Source organism: Myzus persicae, unplaced genomic scaffold, assembly GCF_001856785.1.
Source record: "Myzus persicae strain clone G006 unplaced genomic scaffold, MPER_G0061.0, whole genome shotgun sequence".
Lineage (NCBI taxonomy): Eukaryota > Metazoa > Arthropoda > Insecta > Hemiptera > Aphididae > Myzus > Myzus persicae.
Window position 1 is genome coordinate 29,209 of NW_019100547.1, and position 13,840 is coordinate 43,048.

General features: G+C 29.8%; 2 protein-coding genes across 4 annotated transcripts; one reads left to right on the forward strand and one right to left on the reverse strand.

Annotated features, from left to right (window-relative positions):
* Positions 1-6,637: 6,637 nt before the first annotated feature.
* On the reverse strand, positions 6,638-8,660 carry LOC111031964. The gene is made up of 6 exons (XM_022312117.1): positions 8,625-8,660; positions 8,217-8,394; positions 7,971-8,152; positions 7,717-7,885; positions 7,226-7,377; positions 6,638-7,091 (listed from the first exon to the last, which is right to left on the reverse strand). Exons 1-6 carry the CDS (start codon positions 8,658-8,660, stop codon positions 6,762-6,764), a joined length of 1,047 nt encoding a protein of 348 aa, XP_022167809.1. The 3' UTR covers positions 6,638-6,761.
* A 14-nt stretch (positions 8,661-8,674) lies between these two features.
* Positions 8,675-11,718, forward strand: LOC111031973. 3 transcript variants are annotated; one of them, XR_002604269.1, is made up of 6 exons: positions 8,675-9,112; positions 9,508-9,673; positions 9,727-9,935; positions 10,355-10,607; positions 10,674-10,894; positions 11,185-11,301. XR_002604269.1 is itself a non-coding variant. In XM_022312128.1 (3 exons), exons 2-3 carry the CDS (start codon positions 11,187-11,189, stop codon positions 11,623-11,625), a joined length of 369 nt encoding a protein of 122 aa, XP_022167820.1. In that variant the 5' UTR covers positions 10,624-10,894; positions 11,185-11,186; the 3' UTR covers positions 11,626-11,718. The 3 variants fall into 3 exon arrangements, 1 of the variants encoding a protein (XP_022167820.1); XR_002604268.1 differs by having other exon boundaries at positions 8,675-9,673; XM_022312128.1 differs by lacking the exons at positions 8,675-9,112; positions 9,508-9,673; positions 9,727-9,935; positions 10,355-10,607 and adding an exon at positions 11,593-11,718 and having other exon boundaries at positions 10,624-10,894; positions 11,185-11,522.
* The last annotated feature ends 2,122 nt before the right edge of the window (positions 11,719-13,840 follow it).

Here is a 13,840-nt window from a genome sequence, read left to right on the forward strand (position 1 = left end):
GATTTTTCTTCCATTTTCCAAAATAAATCTATTTTGTTCAATAACAATAGCTATTGATTTTGAGATGTTACCAAACACGAATTGAATTTTCTTTTGCTTAATTTGGTTGCAGTATTGTCTTCGACAACGCATCCGAAAAACGTATTTTGTAATTACGGACCGTTTTTGGTTTTGAAGTTCTCATCGCACATTTTTGCTTCAATAAGTATCACCTCCGATAAAAACATCAATATTGCCCGGATACGTAAATGAAGGGTATTCGTCATTAATGTAGTCGTGAATGCCAAATGGAATTTGTTCCGTGCTTCACGAATTTTCTCGGCTCTTAATCTTAATTGCATTGTAACGTTGGACATTGTTTCATTCAGAAATGTCTGAAAACGAGTGAGTTTGCTTTTACCTTTCGACGACGTTGTAATAATTAATAAAGAAAACTTAATATTTTGTTGTTCATTAAATTTTTTATCTTTTATTGTATGTAGTTTCTTCACGTTTTTATTTTATTTCAAAACAATATATGCTTTTTAAGTAGATTATGTCACTTAATGTGATGTGACAATTAAAAGAAACGTGTAACAAGGAAAAAATGTTATAAATCGGTTATCTTGCGTTGACTCACGGTGTTCCTGGATAGCCGAATGTTGATTGAGGTGGCTTGGCTCCGACGACGGGCAGTACTGGTCGTTGATCAGGATAGTGTATCGGTGAGTTGAGGCGTCTCTGCTCGGACGTTAAAAATACTCGTCCGACTAGTTTCGACCAATTGGCAATTAATACTGGACTTACGTTCCGATCCGGGTTGTTATTAGCAATGTTTCTTCTCTTTTTTTTCCAATAAAACCACAAACTTAGCGGAAACCATTAATATGAATTTCTAGTTTTTAGATTGGGTATGATTTATTAACAGTACTCCAAATGATTAGGCAACTTTTTACTGTTGTTATAATTTTTGTAAATTTGTCTTTTCGATTGAAATTAAACAAAAATGTTAATTGAAATGTTATTTTATAAAAAAAATCGTTTGTCAAAGCACTTTGTTTAACTTAGATGAATGATAGCACTCTATTTATACATTACCCTAAGAAATGAAATGAAATAGCAAGTCCCTTAGTAATTTTATGAGATCCGAGGAAAACTGTAGTTGGGCCCTATAAGAATGGTGTTACATGATTGGAAGCAACTAATTGTAATATTTAAGTATTTAACTAATCTAAATCTTTAATATTGGAGTGAAGTACTATGTGAGGAGGTGACGAATTTTCTAGTAAAGTATGACTTTAGTAATTTAAATGTTTGTCAAATAATTGGCAAATTTACTTTTGTTGTTTGATGGGAAGTATTTTAGATTTTTGACCTACTAAAGTTGATACACAAAATTAATGAAAGACAATAATAGTGTTAAATAATTAAAATAATTTCTTTTAAAAATTATACAAAATTTTCGCCTGAACTTATATTAAAGTAACTCTTTTACCTGTGTATTAATTTATGTTAAAGTATCTGTATGTCATTTTATTGTGGCATAGTGTAAACACTATTCGTAAGACAATTTCTCAAGTAGCAATAACAGGAAATATAATAATATAAATAATAATATGTATTAATAACTAATACAAAACAATAAGAATACAGTTGGGGCTTGGTGTGGCGTGGTGATTGGCTGAAGTCCCTAATGGGAGTCAATCATCTGCCGGCGTAGCTAGCATCCGGATGGGTGACCACCTGGGTGTATAGTGACGAAACCTTGCTCCACATACACACGTGTTACTCGAACCCAACCGTGACGTCTAAAAAAGATGCTGTTATCCATAGTGCAAGGTTTATTTACAATCAAATTGTCATATACAAAATAATTTGTAATATTCAATTAATAAAAAATAAAAAGAATGCAGTTGGGGCTTGGTGTGGCGCGGTGATTGGCTGAAGTCCCTTAGGGGTGTCAATCATCGGCCGGCGTAGCTAGCATCCGGATGGGTGACCACCTGGATGTTTAGTGACGAATCCTAGCTCCACATATATACGTTTTACAACCGTGACCCCTACAAAAAATGTTGATTGTCCTAGTTTTACGTTACTTTAGACAAAAAAATCCAAATTATTTATAATAATTATAGATTTACTAGAACCGCTAACAATTACGATTATTTTAGTGGTGTCAGTTATTGGCAGAGGAAGGGGAAAAAGTTTATCTCCCAGATAATTCTCAAATAATTCCAAAATAAAATTATTTCAATACGTTATTCAGTTGCTTCAAATCTAGACATCTTCCTAGAATTTTTATAAAACATATGAAATTTAAATAACTAATAAAAATATGTTGCTTTTAGAAAGACATTTCATCTGAATGTGTAGTCTCCAATTGTTCAAATGCATCTTACAAGTATGAAACATATAAAATTTTAGTTAGCAGATATCATTCATCTCCGTTGATTCGAAATAATAATAATCACTGTCATATTAAAACTTTCATTACTAAATGAGATCTGCTGACATTAATGAGGACTGGTAGCTCGGCGTATCAAATATAATACTAACTACAGTAGAAACTGGATTAACTGTCAATGTTGGGTCCGGGGCATTGACGGTTAATCGAATAGACGGTTAACAGACATACAATAATACAAAACAATTTTTCAATAAACCTATATATTTTACAACGTAATTTTCAGACAAATAATATATATAAATAATAATGAATAATAAAAACTAATAATATATAATACATATATAATAACATAGAGAATACCATTCTAAATAATATAAACAAAATAATCCCTCATCTTTTATGGTTTTTTTGATTCACGAGCTTTTTGAGCGGTTATTTTACGAAGAAGTAAGACCTGCGTTTCATTTGCCTCCTCTTGTACCTCAAACCAATCAATGCATTTTTTTAACATTGCTTCTACTTCTGCGTGGCTAGTTGATGGTTTGAAACGGTACGCCGATATTCTGTGACCTATATTATTTATAAATAATTTATAATACAATTTTATTGTATCATGTATGGTTTATTCTTATATCACAAATGTATGTACAATTATGCGGAGGGGACTTAAATCTGGGCTGCTCGGTTGGCTTGAGTAAGCGGGCGGTATCGGACCCGTAGAGGTGCGGCTATAAAAACAATGTTTGGGCACTTATTCTAGACTTATTGCGATATCTGTTCCACGGTCTTGCGTAAGTCGCGGTCAGATAATGCAGCTCGTGAAGAATGCTGTGGACTGCCCAGTGGTTGTTATGCGTTGGTCGGTGAATACTGGTTGACTCGGCTCGGAATGGCGGTGCTCAGTAAACTACGGACACGTTTTGACCGTTTACGACTCACGACGCACTGCGGTGGTGGTGGAGTATTGGAAACTGCCGGGGCAGACTATTTGATGTCCGTTCGTGATTGATAGGAATATATCGTCCGGCTCATCAAGTCTGAGGGCATATGGCTGTTATAGATTTCAGATTGGTGTCCGTTCGTGTACGACATAAATATCGTCCGGCTCACAAGTCACAAGTCTCTATCCTCAGCGGGAGAGGGTGAGTGACGATTCGACGGCGAGCGGTCTGTATTTCTGTGGTTCGATGCTTGCTGGTCCGATTAAAAAATCGTGTTATGCTTTTCTTCGTTCAGTTGGCTCCTTGTGGGTGCTTCGTATTTAAGAGTAACAAACTTATAGTTTATATGTCGCTGATTCTAAATATACAAACCTCAAACTTGTGTTGCATGGCTTTCGTGTGGAAAACTCAGTTTTCCTGCGGATGGTGCGCGCTCGGATAATCATGCATCGGTCGGCGCTATCTGGATTCTCGTACGGCAACCGCGTGCTGTTGATAAATTGATCTCGCAAGGCGGCATTAGATATTGGTCGTTGTTGATAGCGTTGTCTATGATCGCGGTTTCCATATTTCTTGAGAAGTCAGGAGGAGATGGCCATGTGTTAATTTTGAGGTATCTTGTTTCCATGACCGTTGTCATATTATGTTGTTAGATATTATTCTGGTTATGAATTTGGCTGTTTAGGGTAAAATAATTAAGTCTAATGGCATTAGTGGAGTTTATTGCTTGGCGTGCTTTTTCGTCAGCTCTTTCGTTTCCCGGAATTTGATTGTGACTGGGTATCCATATTAAGGCGATTGATTAGCCGGTGTGTGTAAGGTTGTAGATCTGGTTCTGGATTTTTCTGGCCATCTCATTTGGATTGGAAATGTTTTCAATACTCCTCAAGGTACTAAGTGAGTCGCTAAGGATTACTGTTTTATGTATGCAATTTGTTTTAATGAGGTCTAGGGCCAATGATATTGCCATTGCTTCGGCTGTGTATATCATAAACTAAAAAAAGAAAAAAAAGAAGAAAAAAAAGTTCAACTTGATAAGTGGACACAAAAATCAAAAATCAAAGAAGGATCTTTTATTCTAAGGGTCCCACTTAACCCTCTGTTACACACATAGAAAACTATTGTAGTTTCAACACCAATTTGAGTTAATCTCATACACATGTGCACGTTATATTCCGACTAAGGTTGGTTTGGTGTTAAAACAACATCAGTAGTTTGTTAAGCGTGATTCCCAAATTATCCCGCTATTTTGGTCCTCTTGACTTCCAAATTAGGTTAAAATAACAACAATTATTGGTTATATTAAATTCCATATGTAGTTAGATTTACTATCATATTAGTTGTCAAATCTACACCAACACATTTTATATTAACTACAAGCTTATTGTTATATTGGGTGTTCTATGTTTTATTTTAAGATATAGCCAAATATTTTAAAACAACACCAATCTAATGTTATCGTAAATATTTTATAAATTCATTTTGAAAATAATTTGTAAAAAAATGCAAAATTCAGAGTACGGCTTTATTGCTACAACCAAATCCACCTACTCAGATTCGAACTCGCTACCCCCGGGTTGATTATACTACCTACCTACCTATCGACTACCTATTCAGATGATGGAATCACACAAAAACATGGTATTTAAGAGAATGTTTTTATAATATAATTTTACATAATATTGCATTTCATGTGTTTAGCTGTATGTAATTCTTAATATTATATTTTTAATCATAAGAAAAATGTTTACATATTAACATTTTCATATTATTATCTATTAATTGCTATAAACATTATTATGAGACATTATACTCATACCTATCTATCATTACTCATGTTACTATGTCATTACTAAAAATTACTACCTAACTATTGTTGTCATAGTACCCATAGGCCCTATTTATATAGTTACATCTTAAATTATTATTATACTTGTTGCCTATAGTTCAGTGGCGAAGACATGATTTCTGATAAAAAACAGGAGGGGAAAACTGGAAAATCCCCCACCCTCTCAAAACTTTTTATTAAGGTAATAAAAAGCCAATGGGGGGACCTTACCTCCATGTCCACTGGCCTAGTTGCATTTTAACTAGACAAGTTTAAATTTATTTATCTTGTCATCTTGATACACAATGTAATTTCATATGTCCATACCATTATTTTTATCTAGGTAGGTATTTTAATAGGTAATGTTATATAAATACAATTCGTTTTGATGAAAAAGTACTGTATAGTAGGTACCTACTACCTAGGTATATATTATATGAAGGTATTACAGATTAGGTATATAGTTTGAATAAAATCCTAATAACATTATAATATAGGTAAAAACATTGTATAATTTATTTCATAAACATAATTATGTTAATAGTTAAAGGTAAGTATATTTATTATATTACATAGTATAAAATTAGTACAAAAAAAAATACAATTATTACAATTGAAAATTAAAATTATAGTGCATATCTTAATGACGCATACATATTACCATTTCCCAAAACTCTAAGAACTGTAGGCGTCGAATTAGGTAAATCTTTTATATAACAACCTTTTAGATTATTTTCTTTTTCATCATATTTCGTTAATTGATATGCATGGAAATGAGAGTCGAACCCGACAGTAAGAAAAAGCTCACACACTATGTATGGAGTTCTTGAAATTCGTGAAATTTTAGCTTTTAATTTTGATATTATGCCAGATGAAAACAATTCTGTTGTTCCATCTATAATATCTTGCATTAAGGAACTTGTCATATTACTTTTAGAACTTAATTTAGTTATAAATTTTAAAATACTACATTTTACCACATCATCAAAAGTTGTAAAAACAATATCTTCCTCTTTACCCTCACCAACAACTAAAGGGACTTTAAATCCTGGAGTGGATTCATTATAACTCGTTACATCTATAATGTCTTTACTAGTCTTATGAATATGAGTCGAAAATCCTGATATTGGATTTGGTATAGAATGTACTTGATTTAGATGACGTCTAAATTTATCCAACCCTTGAAAGCCTTTTGCACATTCTCCTTGTTTACAATAATACACTGATTCAGAGTCCAAGTTATTATGATAAAATTTCATGTGCAAAAAAAGTTGATCAATGGTAGGAAAAGATACATAGCATACAAAGCAAGAGTACATTTTAACTTATTTTTACTTTAAAATAGGTTAAATATAAAAGTAATTAATAATTAATACATAAAATTATAGAGTACAATAAAGTTAAGGTGTTTCATAACAAATAAGTCACCTGTTTATAAACAATAAAAAAAAAATATTTTCTTCAATTTAAATTAATTTTATCAATAGGCTAAAAATAATTAAGTTATTCTTTTAATAAAAATGAATAAGACCAGCGCTTAAAAATAATAGTTATGTAGATATAAATATTGTGTTTAACAAGTATACTGTTCCTGACTCTTGTAAAACTATTCAAACATTCCTATTACAGTTGTTGTAATGGATGTAGGTCTGTCATATTCTGTATTTAGTTTAAATAACAACTGTTGAATGACTAACCAACTATCGTGGGATTCTTTCGGGTAACTTCGGTGAAATACAAAATAAGATTTGAAGCACACTTCTAGTGCTTTCAGGGGACATTCAAAGCACCAAAAGTGTTCATCTATTCTGACATAGATTGATGAAATGGATTCTATATCTGGACCAACAAACACAATATAAGGTTGGATAGTAGCTCCGTACTCAGAGTATCTATTTTGTCTTTGGGTAAAATCCTCGTTAAAATTTGTAATATTCTGAAATTATTTAAAAAAAAAAAAAAAAAACAATAAATAGACAAATAAATAAAACTATATAATTATTCAATGATAGGTAGGTTCACTAATATTTTTCAATCATTATAAAAAATGTTAATAATTAATTAACTAACCGTTACATGAGTCGCAAATGATAAGGCTGATTCAAACAGTGATGGTTTCCAAAACTTGTTTCTTGCGTTAGAAGAACAATTTTTTATTTGAGTTTTTGTTGGTATGAGGTATGGAACTAATAGTATCCGTATAATATTAGAAGTCATTAAATCTGAAAAATTAGAATACTTTAAAAAATTATTTAAAATAATACATAAAAAGAGCCGTGCTTAAAGTGAGAGAGGCAAATAACAGAGTGCTCCTTTTTAAGATTAAGACTTCAAAGTTTGAAGTCTATAGGGAATGCTTTAGGAATTGTCACTGAAATTTGTTAAAGCAAATTTTATAAAATAATAATTAATTAACAAGAGGTAAAAGAATTTAAAAAAGAAATTGTTTAAGAAATAAACTAATGTTAAACGATAAATTTATATCTGCACATATTTAATATGAATACATATTATTATAGGTACATAGTTAATAAATTTAATATTGAATATTAATATCTCACCTCCATTCAAATTTGAAGAATCCAAACGTTTGAGAAGTGTTAGGGCATGCTTATCCTTTATAGATGATTTTCTGATCTCAATCAAACGTTTGGAAAACTTTTCCCAGGAATTCTTAAAATCTTCATGTGTATTAGTTTTTTGGTATCCAATTTTAAAATCCTCCAGAATCTAATGATAATAATATAATTTATTATTAGATTTATTTATTACATACATCTAAATAGAATAATAAATGAAAAATAAATGTACATACTAGTTCATAACTATTAGGACCTTGAAATATTGGCCATGCTTTAAACACATCAGATAAGGAAGTTAAATCAAATATGTCATTTTTCCTTAAGTTAAAGGTGAATTCCCACTTGTCTCTAATATCATATAAATTAAAATTTAGCCCATCAGAAATAAGCCATTTTTTAACTTCAAGTACTTCATCTAAAATAAATATAAAATAATTAGTTTCTAAAGTTTTAGGTATTGAAGGTAATTTATAATTTACCTGAAAAATGTATAGACTGGGATATTGTATTTACAGTTTTTGATGGCTTTACTCTATCATATGATATAGCACCAACACATCTTAGCCTACGTGCAACATTCTTCCATCTCTCAATTAACTTTCCTTTTGCATGCGTTTGATGACTACCTTCAGTTTTTGACGGGATAAAATAAACAGACTGTAAATAATAAATTATAGTAATATTAACATAAAATGTAATAAACAATAAAGTTATTAAATAGGTATTACATTAATTTTCATTAAATTCTATAGGTAATTTGAAATATTAAGTTTAAAATTACAGTTCAACAGTTGCAATAGGTAAGTTGATACTATAGTATATTACTACCAATAATCAATATACCTAACATGCTATAATGCATTTTAATGTATGTGTTTGTACCTTACCTTTTGTTCTTTTGGAAAAACTTGCCAATTGGTCATTAACACACTATTAGTTATACACTATATTACAATATTGCATATATGCCCCCTACGCCGTTTTACACTATTGTAAATTGAAATATTTATTACTTGAGTTCGTATTATTCGTATCGTGTTTGCTGTTCCGATAGATATTAGATACTAGATAGTTAATAATTGTATTGCACTATTGCATCAACCGTATACTCTTGTTTTCATTGTTTAAATTGTTTTAAATTGTAATATAATGAGTGATTGTGATTCTTCAACCGAAGTCGATCACGTAGCAGATTTAGAAGAACCAATTTTACCATGGCAAAATTATCAAAAATATTTCTAAGTATTATGAAATATGATTCATTGAGGTAAATATTTTTTACCAGAAGCAGAAAGGGAAGTTCTTAAGTTGTGTCGATACAAAGTGTGACAAGGTAGATTCACGTTCAAACTCTAATATATGAAAACATTTAAGCGTAAGTAAAATGTTAATTTCATACTTGCCTATGACAGTTGACCCATCTAATATCTTGTTTGTAAAATTCATTTTAAATACCACACAAACACCTAATATATTACAAAAATACATCAATAACAGTGGCGCACAGCTTTTTAAAAGTCAAATTTCAAGTGCTTAAGATGTATCATAGATCTCATTATTCTATATTATGTATTTTCATGGGCCCCCATACGAGTCATCTCAGAGCCCAGAGCGGCCCAGTATTCTAGTGTATATGAAATAAAATAAAATAAATAACCCCCTGTCCCCTCAAAAATAAATCCCAGTTGCGCCACTGATCAAAAAATGTAAATTATTTATCAAAACTTATAATGTTAAGTAAAAGGTTATATTATTTCATTTTTTATACAGATACAACAGTCAACTCTATTAGAGAAAATTGATCACATTGATAATGCAGCGAACAAAAACACTTTAAAGAGATGCAATGATGGATCATTGAATCATAATGCTGGTAGTTCTTTAGAACAACCAGTTTTAGAAGATTTTTTGAAGAACAAAACATGAACTAGTCAAAGTAAGAATGTGTACTGTTTATTTTAATTTTTTATTTTATTAAATATTTTTTAGTTGCAACATTAACAAAAGTAGTTGATATTTACATGACTGCATGACTATATACTGATACATTGATAGTGAACGATACAGTTGTTGATGATTTAGAAGGAATTGACGCAATCAACTTGAACATTCTAAATAATGAAGACCATGATTTGCCATATGCATTACCAAAACACCATCAATGTTGTGCACACACAATAAATTTAATAGCAACAATGGTAATTAAACATTTATTTAAAATTTTAAACAGATAACCGAATATAGTTAAATTATAAAATACTATAAATATTTTTATCGAAAAGAATATATTTTGAGTAAGTATGGTGATCAGGACAAAACTATTAGGTAGTAGGTTTAACACTTAATACTCATAATCAAATTTGTATGAGTTGTTATACATTTAAAAATTAAATTTTTCTTTCAATTTAAATGATAAAAATATATGAAAAAATATATTCTTAGATATAAGAATGAATATGATTGACATTAACTATTTTCTATTATCTATGCCCAAATTTCAATTTTAAATATCAATAAATTATGTTTGCTTAATTTTTTATTAATTATTATTAATTATGAATTTGTACAAATTAAATATAAAATAAAATAATTTATTTGTATAACTTGTTTTTTCTAGGACTCTAAAAAGCTATCTTGCATACAAAAAAACAGTCATAAAGCACTTTTGCCAAGTCTACCGCTTTGTGGAATCAACAAGGTTACTCAACCAAGTCAGCTGATTTATTTAAACAAAATCTTGGTGTTTATTTAATTACACTTAACGAGACACGTTGGAATTCACTGTATGATGCAGTGGTGCTGCTTAATAAATAAATTAAAAACAATGAACTTAAGTTTAGAATAATAATGGACAAATTAGCTATTGACAGGTAAATTGTAAATCTTAAAAAATTATTAATTATTTTGTATCTCTTTTTTATGAACAATATTTTCAGATTTAATAGAAGTGATATTTATTTCATTTGTCAATGTCAAACAATTATGGGGCCAATTTCAATAAGCTTGGATTTACTCCAGGGTGATACTAACATGTACTAATTGTACTTAGGTCATCTTCTACCTACAATTAAAGTATTAATTTATAAATATGAATTACTGACAAGTGCACAAACAGTTTCTAATTATTTGAAACCTCTGGTGACTGCTATACTTAATGGTTTGTAATAATTAATATTTTTCAAATACATTAATCTTATTTAGCCAAGTACTTAAATTGTACACATTTAATTTCTTTTCATTTTAGCTGTTTTTGGTTTACTTTATTGGTAAATACTATTTACTAAGTAGTAAATATATAGTATCTCTTAGCTCTTACAGTCTTCCTGATGTATAATGTAAAATTTTAGCTGATCTATTATTTATATTTATATTTCTGTGTAGTACCTACATTTATATACTCATGAGCTAAAATAAACAAACTTTATTGATAATAATTTTTGTTTTTAGGTATGAAAACAAGGTTTGCCAATTATTTGATAGACAAATTTTTAATTACTGCTGCAGTCTGCCACCCACTATTTAAAAAAGCATGGATTACAAATGATATAAAAAAGCAATTGGCCTCAGAATATTTAAAAAGTGCCTGTTATGACTTTCATACCAGTGATAATGACAATAATGATGTAGAAGGTAACCACGTGAAAGATAATTTATCTACCTTTTTTACCTTGTCACAAAATTCCCGAGAGGAAAAATCAACAGTTAGTGATGTAATAGATAGATATTTGGGCACATCTCCAACAAAGACTTTAGAATGTTTGCATAATTTACCCACTATCAAAAAAGTAAGATTAGTTGAAAACTTCTTATTCTATTAATAGTAATATTACAAAAACATTTGTACTTAATTTTCAGGTACCTTGTGAAGTACAATACTCAACTACCTAGCAGTAGAGAGTGTTTAGTGTTCTTGGTGCAACAATTACAAAAAAAAGAACAAATATGACGGATCAGCATTTTAAACAAATAATGTTCTTAAAATATGATTATCATTTTATCTTGTTTAAAACCATAATATTTGAGTTATAATAGTTTTGTGCTAGCAGGTAATAATAATAATAAAAATAAAAAATGTTCTTAAAATGCAACACTCAAATGTTTGATTAATATAATATTTTATAAATGATTCAGAATTATATTGATTTTTTTGTTTTGTATTTGAAAATTATTTCAAATACTTCACTATAGATAGTATTTGGGTGGTATTTTAAATACTTTGTTGTATGAGTATTTGAGTAATTACGTTTTGGAAACTGCCTTTAAAACAAAAAATATTACGAATAATTGTTGTTCAACATATAATTAAAAGCATTAAACCGTATTCAGCATTAATTGTTACATCTTAATGTTATTGGAAATGCATATTACTTGGATCATGCGTTACTATATTCAGCATGGTACGATGTGACATGTGACTTATTATTAAGGTACTTAATTTAACAACTTTCTTGGCATTAACTAATTCAAATTGGTCTAGTAAATTCATGTGTACCTAACTAACAAACCTAAAATGTTCATGATTTTTTTTTTTAAATACTACCTATTTTAAAAAATATCCACAGCGACCTCTGCAAAGTATAAACTATACTTGTTTTACTTAATTTGTACTTTGTAGGGTAAGTTTTTAAAATATAAAACAATTAGTATAGGTTGGTACAATGGAAGCGATACATTTTTTTCCCCCGTCACTTACCTTTATGTGAGAGCGTTAGTTAGGTACCTACACGGCTGTATACATATTATATTATTTATTACACTATAGTGTAGTAGTATATTGTAACCACACAATTTTTTAGCAAATACATCGGTGACTGCACACTATTATAGAATAATATTTTTTAAAATTAAAATTTGCATGTTATTTTAAAATAATTATGGCAAAGCGATTACAAAACTAATAATATTGTTTAATAATATATTAATGCCGAGCCCAGAGAGAATATTAGGTATAGGCACGATTAAAGTATACAATTTTTTCATTACTTCTGTAAATTTCAAAGCCTTATTTTGAACTTTTTTCAAGTCTCGACCCTCCTAGAGTCATAATATGTTAAGTTATAGTTTAACCGCCAAGACTAAAAACAATATTGTTAGATGATGGACGTAAGTACGTAACAATTGACTAGCGACAGTAGTGTATCTAAAAATCTAAATGGCCTATACTCAGAGTGCCGTGTTCTGCGTTGTATCGACTTAAACACACCCAATGGCCAATAATATTCTGTTTCGGAATTTGAAATACAAAATGTATCGTGTAATCCAAAGAAGTCAAAAACTCGAAAACTGATGACAACATATAATATTATGATACCTTTCGTCTATGGCAAAAGCCGATCGTCGTCACTAACCGGAGACGATTCGCAATTCTAATAATTTCATTGAACAAAAGAGAAATGTGTATGGCAACAATAAAAATTTACTCACATATTTCATTTTACTCAAGTAATTTTTATAAAAAATCTCGATTTTTTCAATTCGGATTTAGGTGAAGGAAGAAGTTGCTCGATATGGCGTCTGCACTCAAAATATGGCGTCTTATTGCAGCTATATATTTCCCGAAGAGTCGATGTATACGTAAGTTTGATTAGTTATTCTTTTGGGGCTTAAATATTTAAATTTTTAGTCTCAAAATTAAAATTTGATTTGCTACCCGGGTGAAGTAGGGGCATATTTTTTATTCCAGAGCTCGCAACACAAAAAAATACGGTATCACAAACGACGACGGCATAACCAGGTCGCAGAATAATAACATATTTATAAAATTAAATAAATATAAATAGTGTTGTACATACTAGTCATATTATAGTAGTACTGTACACTGGATTTTTATGTGCCGCGAAATTCAACAATTTTTATTTTTAGTTTATATAAATGTTAAGTAATATATGAAAATTACTATGCCGTCTGCTTGTGGTCGATCCGCGAATTAAAGCGACGCCGTCGTACATCAAACATCAAAATATTTTATAAAGCTGGGAAAGTCACTCTGCTGATTATTGAATATCCATCTGAATTCAAATAAGGAAATTTTAAAATTTAAATATTCCCGAATAGCTTAAAATATACCTAACCAATGCACTTAAAATGAATACGTAAAATATTA